This window comes from Acanthaster planci, linkage group LG07 (assembly GCF_054643075.1).
Source record: "Acanthaster planci isolate LZ-2023a linkage group LG07, COTS_SCS, whole genome shotgun sequence".
Classification (NCBI taxonomy): domain Eukaryota; kingdom Metazoa; phylum Echinodermata; class Asteroidea; order Valvatida; family Acanthasteridae; genus Acanthaster; species Acanthaster planci.
This window is the reverse complement of record NC_141783.1, coordinates 13,068,414-13,086,843: the sequence shown is the minus strand read 5'-3', so window position 1 is coordinate 13,086,843 and position 18,430 is coordinate 13,068,414. Positions and strand designations below refer to the sequence as shown.

Below are 18,430 nucleotides of genomic sequence, written 5' to 3'. Positions count from 1 at the left end.
GAAAGGCACTTTTTTTTCCAGTGTCAGAGTGAATGAACTGTGAGCATACGTTAAATGACATTGACTCATTTCAGGATTTTACCCTTGGTCATCAGGCATATTTTGTCTGGCAACAACCTCATTGCCCAGACCCAAAACAGCATGGACACAAAGGAGGCGCAACATGATCCCTTGGAACAGAGCAGACCACGTTGGGAAAATGGACATTTTAATCCCAAAATCCTAACAATGTGAATCACATATACGTGAAAATTAAATCAAGTCTACCCGTCGACATGATTACAAACAAATGATTGGTGAATTACCCGCTACTTTTCAATTTCCTTTTTTTTTTTTTTGTAGTTGTCTGCACCCCTAATCCTTGTCTCAATGGTGGTAACTGTGGCATCAGTCAAGCCAACAGGCTGGTTCCCATATGTACCTGTGCCCAGGGATACACTGGTGACAGATGCCAGACCTGTAAGTAGCTTTACCATTGGCCATTTATTCCAAACTCTTAGTTGTTTGAGTACTGTTGGTCTCAATGAACATAGACAAGTTGTGCTCTGGCTTACCTTTTGAAGAGAGAAAGAGTTGCTATTCGGCAAAAGTGACTAAAAATGCATGTACATTGTGCGGCAAAATAAAACAAGACCACAGTCTGAACTACTGACCTGGGCCCAATTTCACAGAGATACTTAACAGCAGCCTCAAGTTGTGCTTACTATATCAGACAAATTTGCAAACCTTAAGAACAATTTCATGGTGGTGCTTGGTGTGGTTGTGGTTATGCCCACAGAGATTTTCTGTTCATGTCATGTCACTAAATTTTTCCTCCATGGACGGCATGTCTAAATATTGCTGTGCTTCCTGCTTATGTTCTTTATGAAACACGCAGAGCCTCTGTAAACATTGAGTTGTGTGCTTAGCGGCGCTGTGTAATTGAGTCCAGATCTGGACAACTTTACAAAAAGTATGGGATGAATTCTGTTAAACATCAAATGTGATTTTGCATTGTGTGTCTTGAATTTGTTGTGCATTGAAGGTACATTTTCGTGATTTTTTAAAGCACTGATTGAGCAACACCTGTATTATTACTTGCAGAAAAAGAAATCCTATTAAAATCAACAAAAACCATTGATGATTGCTGCACCCGTCACTGTTTTGTATTTAACCAAAATATCTTGAACTTCACTTGGCCCACCGACTTTGGCAAGCTTAGCATTTGAGTGTAAAATTTACATTCATAAAGTTGGCTGAACATTGTCACTTTTTTTTTCACAATTCTCAAACCGCATCCAGCACACAGTGCTTTTCAAACGAGAAGCAAGTTCATGGACCGTGCTTAACAGCTGTTTGATGAACTCTGATTGAACCAAGGCTAGCCAACAACAATTAGACAGGTCCAGACAACTGAGTAGGCTGTTTGAATCACTGGTTATCAAGGGGCATATATACAAAAATGTGCAACAGTAAACCAGGACAATATGGTGCTGGGATTACATTTAGCACTCATTTCAACTAACAATGTTTACATGCACTGGCAAGGTACAATACAAACTCACCATCAGTCAACCATTGGTCCTTGATAGCTCCCTGTCAGTTACGCCCTTGTACTGAAATATCTCCTTGCAACATTGAACATTACAGCTGTGACCACACCGTGTAGTAACAACCCGTGTAGGAATGGCGCCACCTGTGATGTCACCTCTACCTCCAGCTTCAGATGCAGGTGCTTGCCTGGCTACACTGGTGCCATCTGCGAAACCATTAGTGAGTCAAGCATACGCTCGTTTGTCTTTGATACTCTAAAAAAAGTACTTTCTTCTTTTGCGCACTACTCACTGAAAAGTCAGTTGGAATTGGTAGGAAGTATTTCTCCGTAATTAGGTAGGGACCAATAACCAGCTTGGAACATGAGATTTTGGAAATACAGATGCACCTTGTATATTCCGTCTCAAATACGTTCATGTTTTGTAGCAAAAGGGGCCATCCTGAGCTGGATTTGGCCCACCAATGATAAACAACCAAATATCTGTGTATCTTTGTTTTTCAGTCAGATTGCAGTTTAGGGCAGTTTTTGTTACTGACCCCTCATGTCCTATCTCATATTATTTGCAGTTGCCTGTAACCCCAGCCCCTGTCAGAATGGAGGAATCTGTATGATCAGTTTCAACAACCCGGCCAATTACTTCTGTGACTGTCCAGCAGGGTACAGTGGAAACAACTGCCAATTCCGTGAGTGCTAGAATTCCAGTCAAACACAGAGGGAAACGCATTTCCTCTTTTCAAAGCCTTCATTTAAAAAATCCCAACCTCCCTCCCCCCGACAAATCTTGCACATCACAGTTGATGTTCCCAAACCTGGTTTTGAGAAAAAAACTGTAGAAGGACTCTAAATGTGTATACACATGATTCAATAATGGATACAGAGGAGTGTAAGTGATGTTACCCTGTATTGTATAATGTTGTCCACATTGTTTTTATCTTGAGCATGTGGCATCTGTGGAATCTACTCTATAATGGGAGACTTTGAAACACTTGGTAGAGGTTAACAAACTGTCCTTTTCCACCGTTGTGTACTTGCTCAGAACTGCCGCACTTGCCCAGAACAATGCGCATGCTACCCAGAACTGTCAAAAAGGACCTTTTTGTCTGCTTCCACCAAGCATCTCAAAGTCTGCCTCATCTCACTCCATGAAAGGGTATATGCTATACTCGGAGACCATAAACATACATAGCAGTTTTATTTGCTCCTTTTTGTTCTCTGACAGTATCACAGACACCATGCAGTAGCAATCCATGTTTGAACAGTGGAGTTTGCTCGAATATAGGTGCTGTTTTTGCCTGCACCTGTCAAGAGGGATACTCTGGCAACAGATGCCAAACTATTGGTAAATCTCAAGTTGTGATTTTGCCTATTATCATCTTTAAAAGAGCAGATCCTAAATGGTCTGGGCAGTGATTTTGTTTAGATGCACTTTTTTGTAGCTTTGTGCTGTTCTTCTATGTCAAACTTGCTGTTATCCGTTTGGGATAAAGTCACTGGTTTCACCACAAAGTGATGTATAGGATAGTTTTGGTGCAACACAAAGTGACATACCATCCATAAACTTCTTACATAGGATACAACAGTTTGTGGTGTGGAGACTATCCACGATATGTCGGTTCATGATACAACTAACAAAGTGTATTGAAAAATGCACTCTGTAGACATTTAGAGTTGTCCATGCTTGTACTTGCATAACTGTGAATCACCAAAGAAGAGGACATTTAAAACAGCAAAACATCCGGACTTTCAGGCATAAATTTTTGCCCAATCAATGCAACATTGAGTTTTTCTGCCTTGAATGATGTCAAAGTGCTGCTCATGAATATGAAATTTGCATTATTAATCATGTACAATAAAGGCATCAATACTTTTTAAAATAGGTCAACCGAAACACAAAGGCTCATTTCAAGGATTGTACTGAAAATAATTCATTGAATAAATCCTGTAAGGAGAGGTGCTGTAACTATATCAAGAGGTTCCAAAGGCTGTTAATGGAAAAACAAAGAGCATAGAGTTGGAATGGACATGTACAAAACAACAGCTTACATTAATTCCAATATTTGTCAGCTATAAGATCGGAACCAAAACAATAGTTTTGGGATGGGAATTGTGTAATGTTGGGGGCAAAATAATTTGAACCTTTCTTCATGTCACCTTTTATTGGTCTTTGTGAGGGATGAGGCCACATCTCGGGGCTTTTTACACACTTCTGGAAGGATGGAAAATGAAATACACCATTACTTAAACCATTATTGTTATTTATTTCTTATCGTTATCTCAAATAATTTTTTTTGCTCCATTCTTTGGGGGGATGTCTCCATTGGGTCCCTGCTCGATTGTTCTTGGTTAGCTTTAACAAGACTGCCTCTTACTTGGTTTCAGTGGCCTGTGCTTCCAGTCCTTGCCAGAATGGTGGCTTGTGCACCATTAATAGCGGCAACCCAACTCAAACGATCTGTACCTGTCCACCGACTCATACGGGGGCCTTCTGTGAAACAGGTAATGCTGAAATGGGTCATCTGAAGTGAGTTAATGAGATGATGATATCGTGATCTCAAAAAGCTTCAAAGCTGATGTGGCTCTTCACACCCCATGTAGTGCGTGAGCTTGATTTCTTACATTTGTATCACTTTATTTCCATCAGCATTGACATGTCAAATCGTACAGTTTACTAACAGTCCCCGAACATACCTCAGCTGTGAAGTTAAAATGAAACTGTGTTGTGTACATTTTGTAACTGACACGTTTTGTTCAATTTGTTATGATTTAGTGATTCCTGTAATCAACGTCTGCACCATCAACCCGTGTCTGAATGGCGGAGTTTGCCTGATTGATACCACACAGGCCAATGGATACAGATGTCAATGTGCCAACGGCTACACGGGAACAAACTGCAATAACTTTGGTAGGCTCAATTTTGAACTTGGCTACAGTACTAACTGCGAGATGATTGTTTAAATCAAAGGAAGGATTTTCGTCTGTTGTTGTGGAGATAATCACACCAGCATTGTTTTGTGGAGCCATTCCTGGCTGGCAGCCGCACCAAACATGTTCAAAGACAATTCATTGGGAATTCATGCAGGAAGGTTTCAGCTACCTAATTCTATCTACCATAGTTAATATCTTTTCAGTCTTCATAGCCTGACAGCCTAGCAGTATGACCTTGAATTCTGTGCCTTCGATTTTTCATTCTGCTCACTTTTCTTGCAGTGACTCTGTGCGCCTCGCCATGCACCAATGGCGGTACCTGCATCTATGATCAATTCCATGCTGTCTACACATGCTCCTGCCTAGCTGGCTTCTCAGGACACCAGTGCCAAATAAGTGAGTAAAATGGAACAGGCAATGACCCCTTCACACCGCCAAAAGAGCTCAGTCATCATCCAGTCTGCTTGGTGTGAGAACAAGATGGCGTGTTTTTAAACTGTGATGTCCCTGTGATAGGAAATCAGTGCTTGCCTATAGGGCATTTGGTGCATGCACTGAGCACAAGCAACCAACTTCTATTATGAAGTACAGGACTTTTTGTATGTGCTAAGTGCGTGCACCAACCCAGTTCAAAAGCGTCCCTGCAGTTAGTCTTTGCTTTGCCATTGAGGGGTTGCTTCTTAGTCAGAGCGGATAGCTGCTTTCAGAGAAAAATGTCAGATTCTGGCCTTAGCTTTTTCGGACATGCAAATTTCCACTGTTCTTTTTACTTTTCCCTGTAGCTACACCATGTGGGGAGAATATCACTTTGGCAGAGGGTGAGCAGCGTCGCATCACCAGCCCTAACTACCCCAACAACTACCAGGACAATCTGGTCTGCCTCTTCAACCTCCTGGCCTCGGGCCCTGACCGCCGGCTGAACTTCGTGGTGGAGGAGCTGGCCACCGAATGCGAGCGGGACCTGGTGCAGCTGGGGCAGGGCACGGACCCGACTGACCCCACCTCTGTTGTCATGCGGGAGTCTGGCACGGGGCTGATGGCTCCATTTGTCATAGACTCCCAGGCTGCCTGGCTCATGTTCACCTCAGACTTCTGGCAGACGGACAAGGGCTTCTCCATCTTGGTGGAGGACATACCGTCAGCAACGACTGTTCCAGGGGACTGCCAGGACAGCTTCTGCTTCAACGGCGGCATGTGTGTGATCCAGCCTGGAAACCCTAACACCCTAATGTGTGTCTGTCCGGCTGGATATAGTGGAGATAACTGTGAAATAAGTGAGTTAGCTATTATTATCTCTTTCAAATTTACATGTGACAGTGAACTTGTCAATACATAAATGTCACCAGCTTATCAATCTGCAATTCACATCAGAAGATGAGAAAGTGAGCAAATTAGAAATATGGTCATTGAGTTGAAAGCACATTTAGGTATTAAAATCAGACTCTATGACCACAGGGTGAAAAGAAGCATTGGCAAAGAAACTTGGCCATTAAATTTGTAATTAAATTAAATACTGCCCACTAAATATGTCCGTGCTGACTTAACCGGATTTGACATTGAGATGTGAAAAGGGTACTATTCACCGGTCTTGTTATTGGATAAATGATACGGGCGATTCACAATAGTGTGCCTCCAAGAGTTTGTGTTGGCCAATCATAATGCGCGAAATATGTCAACTCTTTCCAAACTTGCAGTGGGTCGACAGATTTCGTGCACTGTGATTGGCCATCGCATTGCAAACTCTTGGAGATGCACTATTGTGAAACGCCTGTATTGTACAGACAGTCATTCAGTTGTCTTGGGTTTGCAGCCTGGAGTTGTCAAACTATTTACATTACATGGATAGCAGGTCGGACATTTCAAAATGTGCGCAGACGCATTGAATTTCAAGGTGATGACTCCCTCGCATAAGACTTTAACTGTTTGGTGGCTCAGACATCCTTGCTAACCTGGAAAGATCTTTGGCTGAACATTGAAATCACTTGTAGGAGGCAGTGGTTAGATTGAGTCGTACTTCAACCAATCTGCCAAAGGTTTTATCCCAAAATTGTTACTTGTATTGCTGCACTTAAGGTACATCGCTTTCTCAATGTTCAAAGTTGCAAGTCACTATGTCAAAGAGTATTTCCCATTATGTTGAAATTATCTTGTTGAATTATTTTCATTAGATGTGAACGAGTGCCTAAGCACCCCTTGCCAGTTTGGAGGAGAATGTCGTGACGTCATCAATGGCTACATTTGCCTATGCTCTCCTGGACGTGGTGGCCCCAACTGTGAAACGAGTAAGTGTGTACCAGATTGCCTGATAAGGATCATTATTTTTGTAGTTAGTTTCTACTGGTTGTGAAGCCACAGATTCAGCAAAGCAACCAATTCTCTTGCAGCTTGCAAGTCTAAAATAAAAACTGTGCGGGTGTAGGAGAAAATGTGCCGATAAACAATCTGCAGGAACCTAAAGAAAATTCAGGAACACATGAGATTTAACCTGGGATTACTTAATTTAGGAATTGGAAAAGTTAACCTACCTTTGTTACTCTAGCAGAACTTGGATCAAATTTGCTCAGTGCTGCTGAATGATGCAATTGAGTTGGGAGGACTTGAATTTGATCCAGCAGTTGGGATGATGTTGAGGATTGAAGAGCCCCCTCCCCCTGAAAAACGGGGGAAAAAGAAACAAAAGAATGGAGGAGAGGGAAGAAAATCCCTAAGTTGCTTCAAAACACCTTAGAATTGACCCCTCCGCCATTGACAGTTAGTTTGCTGCTGTTTGCCCACTTCCCGTGGAGAGAGAGCTATGCCTCCCCTTCTTGTCGTTTCCTACAAACTTACTTGTGTCTTGCTTGGAAATTCGATTGTGATTTGTAACATTTAATGCTTTGAACCTTCTGTTATACATGGATGCCGTTTCTATCGTGAATGACAGTCCTCTTCATTTGCCTATTTTACGTGTTGAGGTAATTAGAGACCGGGCACCTTGAGCAAACTTGCTTCCTTTGTAATTCTCTTCTGTTTTTTGCAGTCACCACAAATCCTTGTCAGAACAATCCTTGCCTGAATGGAGCGGCATGCTTTGAACTTGCTGATGGGTCATATGTTTGTAACTGTCCAACAGGATTTACCGGGCGGAATTGCGAATCCAGTAAGTCCACCCAAATGGGAATTGGTTGGTGATATCCAGTTTGAATACACTGCATATGATGCCAGATATTAAAGATGATAAAGAAACAGTAGAAACAGTAAAGTTAGTTATGATCTGTCTACATCAAAGGATTGTTGAGCATTATTTTCGTTGTGCCTTAACGAGTTTGCAATTTGCCCATGGTTTTTTAAATGTGACCTTTCCTGAAATTACTGTCATGTCCCAATTGCCAGTCTATAGGTAGGCCATGTCCAAATTACTAGGCTGTGGCTTAGAAGTGAGCATGAGTCTATGGTGATGGCTGTAGCCACTTTCCGTATCATTGTGTGCAGTTTCAACCTGAAGCCAAGTAATTCAGACACGACCTTATTTTATGTCTTTGTTGTTCATCACCCTCACTCAGTGTTGCTTAAATGGAGGGCCTACACCATAGGCCACGTCCATTGAGCAGTGCAGTGATATTTTTGATTGGTTCATGCTGCAAAGTTCTCAGAACAACAGGATGAAAAATACATCAAACAATGTTGGCCAGAGTTGTTTCTTCTCTTTTTCTCCATTTTAGCCGTCACGGCCAGCAATCCTTGTGCAAGCTCTCCCTGCTTAAATGGTGGTACCTGCTATAATCTGGCCGACCAGACTTTCCTCTGTGTCTGCCCACAGTACTACGAAGGGGACTTCTGTGAAATAGGTGAGTGATTGTCACAGTAACAGACATTTCAAGTGCACTGCAGTTTGTCGTTTAAATAGATATCAGTGGGACATGTTAATTGTTTTGGGGATGTTTTTGTTTAAAAATGTCTGATTTCTTTTGTGTTATCTAGCCTTGACACTGTGTCAAAGAACACCGTGCTTCAACAGAGCTACCTGTGATGACTCCAGTGGACAGGTTGTCTGCCGTTGTTTGGATGGTTATGTCGGCACTTTCTGTGAAACAGGTATATTTCCCTCCTTTAAAATGATACCCTGGCATTTCCTTCACAATCTCGCCTATTATTTTGTTATCTTGTATTTTACCAGGGACCATCGTTCAATAAAAATCTTCTTTTCAAAGGTGCCACTGAAGGTGGTGTTCAGGGATAAAATATGAGTAACGAATTGAAAAGAAAATTCCATGATTATGTGTGCCTCCAAGCTCTCATGTTAACATAGTCTTGCAGCTTGGTAATCCACCTCTAAGGAGTTAGATTGTAGGGGTATTTATCTCACTTGAAATCACAACTGGTTACTGTTCATGATTCCATTGCACGGCAGTTGTTTTGTTCCACAGGGAAGCCTCGAGCCTAAGCTCTTTAGAATTATCAACCACAAGTCTCAGACAATGTTATCTTCTTTCACATATCAGTTGCCTACGTGTTCAATCAGCAGTGAAATAAACTTTTAGCATCTTTGACCAATACGGGTGATTCGCAATAGTGCACCACCAAGAGTTTGCAATGCGTTGGCCGATCACAACACGCGAAAGATGTCAAACCTTTTCCAAACGTGCATTAGGTTGACAGATTTCGCACACTGCAATTGGCCAACACGTTGCAAACTCTTGGTGGCGCACCATTGTGAAATGGCTGTATTACCACAAATAATGGCATGATTTAATCCTGAGTTTCTCACAGATTATCCAGTCAAATTCGTTTCCGTGGCACTCATTACGTTTACCACAAAGTTGGTCTTTTATGTGTGCTTTCTCATCAGCAATCCAAGGCTGCATTTGTCAGAATGGAGGCGTCTGCTTTGGGACCAACAACTGCATCTGTCCGCGTGGCTTTGAGGGCCAATTCTGTGAAATAAGTGAGTGACAGTAGCTGTCGCAATTAGACACTGGTTTGCAACACCACATATGATTCTTTTTGTGAGTGTGGTTGGTGCCAACATGAACTGGTGGACTCAATGTTTCCAACGGCATGGCCCATCCTCAGAAGACTGAAGGGACATCGAGTTGGAGAAGGCTTGAAGAGACCACTTCTTTAGAACCCCACATACTCAGAAAAGATATTTCACATGGTGTAGAACCACCAACCTCTATCACACATGAATGATCGTCTCCTTGTTCTCACTTCAAGCCCATATGGTTTGCAAGATGCACGCTCTTGATGAGATTTATCGTGGATGAAGATCTAGCTATCATGAATTCACCGTCCTTGAAGTAGGTTTTTAGAGAAGCCAAGGGTACACAACTAGACTAAAAAGGGAGATATCATGAGGATATGTCAAGAACATCTCAGAAATACTGTTTAAATGACTCTTGAAAATCATTATTTGTTTTGCAGTTATCTGTGTACCAAAAGTTTGCCCTCTATATTGTATTTGTCCAAATTCAAATCTTCTGGTCGAAAATAAGAAATCAATGCTGCCAGTACCAAAGACATTTAAGCACTGACCTGGTGAATCTCACTGGCTCAGGTTTCTAACCCACTCCCTTGCTCATTTTTTTTTACATCAGACATCAATGAATGCGCCAGCAACCCATGTCTTAACAGTGCCACCTGCCTGGATGTGAACGGTGGTTTCATCTGCATCTGTGCAACGGGTTTCTCAGGAATCATCTGTGACATCTCGGGTAAGATTTCTAGATGAGATCACCCAGGAAGACTTGGTAAAGTTCTGTGGAACATAACTGATTGACTTTACGAGCTCTGAGGTCGTGACCAGAAATTTGTAAAGTCTGGGTCTGTGTATGCGTGAACTCACGACTACACGGTTCTATATATTTTTTACAGAGTTTAACATTCGTAAGGTCATTTGTATACATTAACAGGAAGTCAGTTGCAAATAGCCTACATGAAAGGTCAACTCATGAAGTTTTATTTGCCAGAGTTTTGCCAGAAATGTTGACAAAAACCAATTGTACATGCTAGTGCCTCTGAAAGTTTCATTATAGGGAACCATGATATGTTCATCTCAAGACACTGACACTGAACAACTCACTGAGTTTCAAGACCAGTTTTCGTAGAAATAGCCTTCGAGCTATAAATTTGCAAATAGTGTCGATTGAGGGTGGTGTTTCAAAGTTTACGTAGAGCAACAAAGTTTAAAATGTACATCCATGGGTCAAAGTTGTTGTATAGGGATTTGGCAATGTGCATAACCTTAACTGTGTTGACACACTATGTTGATTTGAATAGATTTTGTGGAAATTATTTCCCCAAGATATCAGCACTAGAGAGTAGTTGATTTTTTCTGTGAAAAGGGAGTGTTTTGTGGCCAAATTTGTCTCTTTGTGAAAATGGTGACAAAACGTTACACACGTACATCTTTGTTCTTCAACAGATCCCAATAATGCCGGATTGAGCAGCAATACAGGCACCGATAGCACAGATAGTAGCACTAATGGCACTTCACTTGGAGTGGGATGGATCATCCTGATTATCATCCTGGGGTTGCTGCTGCTTCTCCTGCTGCTGTTTGTTGTTGTAAGGTCCTGGAAGAAGTATGACGACAGGTGAGTGGAGTCATGTGGGTGCGGAGCTGGGCTAGGCTAGGCTGTGTAGGGTTGGTTGAGCTGGGCTGGACTTGGCTAGGTAGACTTGGCTGAGTTCAGCTAGTCTGGGCTGGATGTTGCTAGGCTGTGTAGAGGGGACTGAGCTAAGCTGGGCTTTGTAGGCTTGGTAGGCTAGGCTAGACTGGGCTGAACTAGGTGAGGTACCCTGAGCTGGGCCAAGCTGATGGGCTGAGCTGGGCTAAGCTGATGGGCTGGGGGCTTAATAATCTTTGCTATGTTGGGATGAGTAAGCAGAGCTGAGCTGAGCTACGTAGTGCTTGGGTGAACTTGGCTCACCAGCGCTGCATGGGTTGGCAAAATTGAACTTAGGAGGGCTTGAGAAGGAAAGGCTAGGCTTTTGGAGACTTGGATGGGGGAATCTCTGTCTGGCTTCTCTGTGATGGAGAGAGCCACATTGGGCAAAGATGAATTGGGTTGGACTTAGCAAAGGTGGACTCAGCTGGTCTCACCCAAACCAACTGACCTTCATTTTTGCTGACCAATTCTGTATATATTTGGTTCAAGTTACTTCATTTCATTCTGACACATGGTATTCTATTTTTCAAAGCAGTCTAGGTTTCTTCCGGGGAATATGATTTTGATCAATTTTTTTCTTTTTCACTTTAGCTCTGATGTGTAATTAATGCTTTGAATGAAATAACTGCCTATCAATCTAAGGCATGTCCGTGAACTTCACACATTTTCTTAAAGAGGTTTATTGTTGGCATGAAAAACTTTGATTGTAGATACTCCGAGGATAAGTCCCGCATCCTGAGTGACTACGAGGACAACATACGATTCCAGGAACGCCAAGGCATGGAGATGGGTAACATTCTTGTGCCGCCCCCAGGGTAAGTGATGTCACTAACAAAAGAGCATAGAGCTCATTATAATCATGCAGCCCCTGAGCAGAAATCATCTTACTCGGCAAAACCACTCATTAAGCTTAAATTCAGTAGCTATCGGCAGCTAGAATCCTTGTGATTTCTTTGGTCAGTGAGTCTGAATAAACATTTTACCCGCTCGGCAACTTTGTGTCCTTTGAAATCTGTTGAAGTGGTCTCTTACAAAGCAAACAAGTAACTCCAGAAGGACTCTGGCTTTTTGTTGCCTTGAAGACACTTAATCTTGTAGTTATTTCCATTTTTTAATAATTAGTTTAGGCATATTACTATCAATGGATAAGAACTTCCCAGTAGTAAAGAAGCTCATCTGTGGGCATCGACACTGTATCTAGAAAGGATTTTTAAAATAAGATCAAATCACAGAATTAGCCTATACCTATACCTAGGGCAACAGTGGTGAAATGGTTTTCAGAGTGTGTGGAGGGGGCAGTTGTAAGACAATGAGGCATCAGCCATTATTTGACCAATCAATTAAGCCGCACCCCCTTATGGGATGTGCTAAAAAGGAGGGGGCATGTCCCCCAGTTAAAAAAGTGTGTGTGTGAGTGTGTAAACGCCTTCAATCGTGGCCCTGTAACAATAGGGGACAATAGGGTCCACGGTTGCCGAAGAGTCCACGGTTGGAAAACGTGTACAAAACGTTTGGGAGGTCTTCCAAAAAAGTTAAAGTATGAACAAAAGAGGAACAATAGGGAGTCCACGATTGAAGGCGTTTACACACTTGTGTGTGTGTGTGGGGGGGGTCACTGGTCTTCTCCCCATTGCCGCTGCTGGTGACTCAGGGCAGCAAAACAGACACAGGTAGAGGCTGAGAAATGTTCAGAGTGGTTCTGCAGACTTTTAAGGCAAAAATAAAAAGGTAATCAAAGAGTATGGTCTACCATCTCCCACTACAGAACGACCAGTGTTGCCCATCTGAACACACAAGAGGAACCTTGGCCAGTCAGCACTGACCAAATGCCAACGAGTAACATCTAGTCCACACAACATGAGTAAGACATTAAAAGAGATTTCAGATTTCTCAGTCCTAAGTTTGTATAAATAAGATATAACCCATTTTGTAATTAATAGTATATTGATACAATTGACTGTCCTCCTACTTGTGTTTAAATATTCACGTTGAAGTTTACGTAATACGTGAAAATTGTAGGACTGATTAGTGCATAGCCCCACTGGTTGGGTGACAATAGAAGTAAACTATTATGGGCATTTTCTTAAGTGAGTCAACAAAGTGTACATATATGAAGTGCAGTTAAAGACCAAGTTTTCAATTTCAGTCTTGGAAAATTATCTACTTTTTCTAAATAACTGATTTCTTTTCTAAATAAATATGTTCATAAATACATTTTAACCCCTTCAAATTGTCGGACAAGAAGTTACACCTCTATCACACATTATTTAATATTTCTTATTTTAAAGTCTCACGGGACATGATGATCTAAACTCTAACACATACTTCTCATGAAAGTGTTCTGTCAGGCTTGTTTTAATAACCAATTAGGGTTGTGCGGGCAAAAGACTGCTCTTAACTGATTTGTTTTTTAACATTAGATTGGAACGACGTAAAACTTTTTAAAAAATATATATATGAGGACTTTAAAGCATTGGAAACTGGTTAAACATTATATGGACATTTTGTGTAGGAAAATCTGAGTGAAGTTGGTGAGTTTACTGGGCAGTGCTTCTGTAGTTGTAATAATAATTGTATCATATAAACCACAAGGGAATGCAATTTGGACTGTAAATTTAATTACATTACTTAAATATGTAATGGTGCCAATGCAGGTACCTGGAATTGATTTTTCAACAAATTTCCAAGACTCCCGAGGTATTTAAATTTACTCAAGTTTGTTCCTTTGTAATTTATTCTTTTGTGGGGAAAGTACAGGTACCATTTGTACCTGACCAATCAACATACGAGGTCATCAGCTGAGTTCAGGCCTTTGTGTGGTGTAACAGATATTACATTAATGTACATTGTACAAAATATGAGATAAGTTACCAATTTCTTTGTCTAATGCAAGTAGGGTTCTATTTTTTGTGCAATTCCAAATGATTCAAAACCTGATATGCGTATGTTGCTCGATTTGTTGACACAAATAAACTGTACATAAAACTTAAAATGTTACTTGCCATCTCAATTTAGACCAATGTCAAATTTGTCCAAAGACAAGGTAGCCACGAGGATCTAGCTAGGTTGTCCCTTTCGATAGATTCATCATTCTCCATCGTATTCGGTTCGAGTGTTGTATAGTGTTTTGCAGCTCGTTGGCCCCTCATGCCATACTATACGCGCTTGTTTCCCTTTGTAATCCCCACGAAGCATCGCATTCCCCCACACGCCTTCTTCGATCGCTGTGGTCGCACTCCTAACTACAATAGGCCCTACTCATTTCATCTTGTCGTCCAAGGTATCCACAAACACTTTCCCTGAAAAGGGTACTTATCAGTCTTCAAAACGGCGTTTAGGACATGCGTTGCCGTGGAAACACGAGGGTTTATCGGAATAAAGTGGTATTTACTCGCATGGTCGTTAAGGTGACTTCCATAGATGTTAGTACACTCAGTCGCTTGAGCGTTGATTTGTTTTAATTTAGAGAGAAACAATAAAGCGGTCATGAGTCCTCAAGCTTATCGGTGAGTTGCTGGTCAGTTACGAATTAATTTGTTAACCGTTAACCCGATATAGGCCTATATCTGCTGCTGTTAGAATTTAACGTCCGTTTTGGAAAGGATTACCTGTTTGGAATCATTTCTTCTTCCAAAAGATTAATTGGAGATACTGGAAAACTTGGTGATAGATCCACACTTTAAACCAAATCCTAAAACCCCAAACAGAACGGAATCAAATTAAAGCGTTTCGGGGTAATCAAAATCTCAACGTTTGTGACTTGAAGCCCAGCATTGGAATTGAGGGAAATTGGCTTTTGAAATTTATATCATCTAACTGTAAATTAGATAGGTTTGCGGTAGCACCATGGATTATCTCTTTTTTGAGTATGCGGGGTTCTGAGAAGAACCGGTGGTACTCAACGTTTTTCAGAACCCTACATACTCAAAAAAGAAAAGAAAAAAAGAAGAAGATATATCCATGGTGCTACCGCAAACCTATATCTAGTTTACTTGCTACCCCCACCATGAAAAGCCTCAGATCTCATCTGATTATCTAACTGACTGAGTAGACTGGCCTATGAAGCCTACACGATCGTATATGACACGTTACTTTCTTTGCTTCAGTGTTCTGCGCGACCAACCGTTCACAACGTTCCAATAATTCACAGCCTTTCGCACAAACCACGGTAAATGCACTTTTCAATTTCAAGTTTATTCAGTGTAATCTATTGAACCAGAACAACTAAAAATATCCTTGAAAAATCTCTTTTAATAACCGCGTTCACTATTTGCTGTGGTATGACAAGTACAGTAAAGAGATGAGTTAATTGACCCATTTAGTAGCAAACAACACGAGGGTATTGCCATGTCCTGGATCTAGGTTCTGCTAGATATGAAGTTGAGAATCCAATTGGCCCTATCAGATGCAGTTCCCGCGGATTGTCTCAAATACGTCCTACGGAGGATGCGTGGGTTTTCGTTTCAGCGGTTGCTTTAAGGAGAGGTTTCACAATGTTTACTTAAACTTCTGACCCACTGCCTCTTGGAGTTTCAATTTCAGTGACAGATTGGTTCTCTGCTACTTAATCACGTTGCGATTCCTGTTTTTTTTTACGCGAAATGCTGGATAAAAAGACGACTTGGCATGCTCAGTAAAAAGAAAAACAGGCTTGCATCACCTTCAGTTTATTTTCCACACGATACATAATATGATAATTGGGAAGACAATAGTCTATATGGATGGAGACCCCTAAATATTAGGCATTGCTTGTCGGGTAGAGGTCCCCAGTTACATTGTGTTAGACGTAATAAAATATGGATAATCTTATGTTTTAATACATATAGTGAGATGGATCATAACACAACACGACATTACATGACATGTAACCCCGCGAAAGAAAAGAGACTTAATTTAGGCTTTAGTACGATTGACTGGAGGATGTAAAGACAAGCTAGGCGTTTAAAGGTTTCTGGCATTGACTTATCTTTCTTTTACACATTTGATCATCTTGAGGCGTGGGACATTCTCCTAATGTATGGTTTGCTGGGGAATTGGAAGGGAGGCTAAATAAGGAGGGTACGTGTACTCGGCTTGGGGTGAGTTAACCCCATTCCCCCATAATCCATAGAATATTGGGCCATGTATCCTTGTAAAGCCCCCACATTTACAGGCGATCGTGCTCTGATTGTGTAGTCACGAAATCATGACTTTTATGACCTTTTCATTTATTGAAATGTGGCTGAAACCTGCTAGGTTTGCTACGTTTGGAATACAATGTTGACAATGCAATGCATGAAAAGATTTTGCGCTCCGGAAAAAAAAACTAACACAAGCCGACTAAATAATCACAAAAGGCACCAATGTTTTAGTTCTGGTTTGCAGCAAGAGGAATGTTTTGTTGTCACCTATCGCCAGATGGACATCTAGAAACTTTTAACGAGAGTTTGGTTCCAACGAATTTTAAAGTCAATGGTTCTTTTGGTACTTTTACCACAGAGGTCTTCTTCTACTTCCCTTTGAACCGACTGTGAACCACGGCGCCCATTAACAGAATGAGCCTTACAAAAATTGCAAGCCTCGCCCGATGATCTCATCCCTATTCATATGTCTTTTCATACCACATGCCATATATTTCAAAGCCAGGCAAACAGTGAAAGGCCAGGAAAGGCCCGGCTTGGGAACTGGACTATTCTTCCAGACACGCTTGACTAGTCACTCGGTATCCTATTCAAGCCACTCGACGCAGTGAGTCGAGAGTGGGTAGCGTTTGGGTCGAGGTAACGGCTCGAAATGAGCACGAGGTTTATGATCTACTCATATAGCCCAGGCTAATAAATTTCGTTAGGGCACACGGGTGTGGATTTAAAATATGCTTGTTTTGAAAGTACACAGGGATGGTGTTACGAAGGCAGAAACCGGTTGAGTAAGGGAACGAGGACGCCGTAAATTACATGATCGGGTCACACACACTCGCACACCTGGTGGAATTTTAGCTTCCCATTAGGTTGCTTTTGGAATATCTTGGAAATCAAATAACTTCCCGGCGGATTGTATTAATACGAGAAAGTAAATAGACGTAGTTTTCCACGGAGGGAAGTTGATACTTCCAGGGGTGGACGATGAAGCAATTATTGCTGACTGTGGTTGCGGTTGCCACCTTACTGACAGGAGGAACATTGGCTGTTAACGGTAGGTTGTGTGGCCTATTTTGTTTACCGCCTTGCCGCTGTAGCATTTCGCGCCAGTAATTTTAAAGAAATTTCTACTTAATCGTAAAACATGAAACAAAGAGCCGTTCACTTACCAGTTTTTAATTAAAAAAAAATTTGCATCCATCACCTTGTGGCGGTGGAGATTGGGAAATTTTCACTCACCAGGCATGTTTTCAGAGAATGCGTCATTTGTACGAGGGGGTGGGGACGTCAAAAATTGTCCTTGATTAAAGGATTGAAAATCTGATGATATTGCTTCCGCAATTAGGAAAGAGTTCCATATACAGACAACACTTGAGGCCCTGTGCAACCTATGGGACTTATCTGGAAAAAAAATGTTTTCCAAATAAATACTTCGGCATATTCTTAGCTAAATTCACTTTTTTAAGGATATGTTTTCACTTTCTGATGGGCGTTATAACGTTTCAGAGGAAAATTAGCGCTGTCCGTGTACGGAACTCTTTCCTTTTGGTCTTTTTCACCCTGCCAGAAGTGGGTAAAAATTCCCAAAATGCAGCTTCGTCCCTAAGAACGGCCATAAAAGGTTACATGAAAAATTCTCTCCCCCTCCCAAGAAAAGTTTAATTACCCCTGAAAATTTGTGCCTGAGTGGATCTGCTCTTGAAGGTTAGTCCAGAAAAAGCTTTATTGCTGCTACGCACATGTACCTTGCCCTTAAGTAGCTGGGTAGGTTCCAAAGTAACATGATGACTGAATTTACAAAATGCAAGACGTTTTGAAGGTGCCGACAATTTTACTTTACTTTTTTAAAATATGTCCCGCTTCCCTCCCTAACATCCCCTCTAAATTAACAACCGCTCCTGTTTTCAACTTGGTGGTTTTTATCGTCCAATGTAATTCACAAGCGCACTCTCAAAACGTGTGGGCCAGATTGTGCGATCTGAATCAAGCCCAACTCGGTTTCTTTTTTTCTCGGGTCAAAAAGAATACGTTTTGGATACTAAAGAACCGGAAAACGTTAGTTTCGACCCACTGGAGTTTTCTTTTCGACTGGACAGACAGAAGGTCAATCTGGCCTAAAAGTTTCTACAGTATGATACCTTTGCAGCATGTTTTTTTTTTTCAACGTTTAGGCATGTGAGATGTTTACTTGTACGGAACCAAAT

The 18,430-nt window shown here is 41.5% G+C and overlaps 2 protein-coding genes across 3 annotated transcripts in view; both read left to right on the top strand.

Moving 5' to 3' along the window:
* LOC110981781 (uncharacterized) overlaps nucleotides 1-14,101 on the top strand; it is a 79,028-nt gene extending 64,927 nt beyond the window's left edge. For both annotated transcript variants that reach the window (XM_087139421.1, XM_087139420.1), the window contains 17 exons: nucleotides 343-459; nucleotides 1,630-1,752; nucleotides 2,101-2,217; nucleotides 2,754-2,873; nucleotides 3,914-4,030; nucleotides 4,302-4,436; nucleotides 4,742-4,855; nucleotides 5,242-5,733; nucleotides 6,628-6,741; nucleotides 7,479-7,598; nucleotides 8,161-8,286; nucleotides 8,420-8,533; nucleotides 9,288-9,383; nucleotides 10,036-10,152; nucleotides 10,863-11,034; nucleotides 11,820-11,924; nucleotides 12,875-14,101. In XM_087139421.1, the coding sequence (XP_086995547.1) occupies nucleotides 343-459; nucleotides 1,630-1,752; nucleotides 2,101-2,217; nucleotides 2,754-2,873; nucleotides 3,914-4,030; nucleotides 4,302-4,436; nucleotides 4,742-4,855; nucleotides 5,242-5,733; nucleotides 6,628-6,741; nucleotides 7,479-7,598; nucleotides 8,161-8,286; nucleotides 8,420-8,533; nucleotides 9,288-9,383; nucleotides 10,036-10,152; nucleotides 10,863-11,034; nucleotides 11,820-11,924; nucleotides 12,875-12,956 (2,381 nt within the window). In that variant the 3' untranslated portion in view covers nucleotides 12,957-14,101. The remainder of the gene's footprint in view (nucleotides 1-342; nucleotides 460-1,629; nucleotides 1,753-2,100; nucleotides 2,218-2,753; nucleotides 2,874-3,913; nucleotides 4,031-4,301; nucleotides 4,437-4,741; nucleotides 4,856-5,241; nucleotides 5,734-6,627; nucleotides 6,742-7,478; nucleotides 7,599-8,160; nucleotides 8,287-8,419; nucleotides 8,534-9,287; nucleotides 9,384-10,035; nucleotides 10,153-10,862; nucleotides 11,035-11,819; nucleotides 11,925-12,874) is intronic.
* Nucleotides 14,102-16,968: 2,867 nt separating this feature from the next.
* LOC110981809 (uncharacterized) overlaps nucleotides 16,969-18,430 on the top strand; it is a 57,135-nt gene continuing 55,673 nt past the window's right edge. The window contains exon 1 of the mRNA XM_087139422.1: nucleotides 16,969-17,280. Within this exon, the coding sequence (XP_086995548.1) occupies nucleotides 17,211-17,280 (70 nt within the window). The 5' untranslated portion in view covers nucleotides 16,969-17,210. The remainder of the gene's footprint in view (nucleotides 17,281-18,430) is intronic.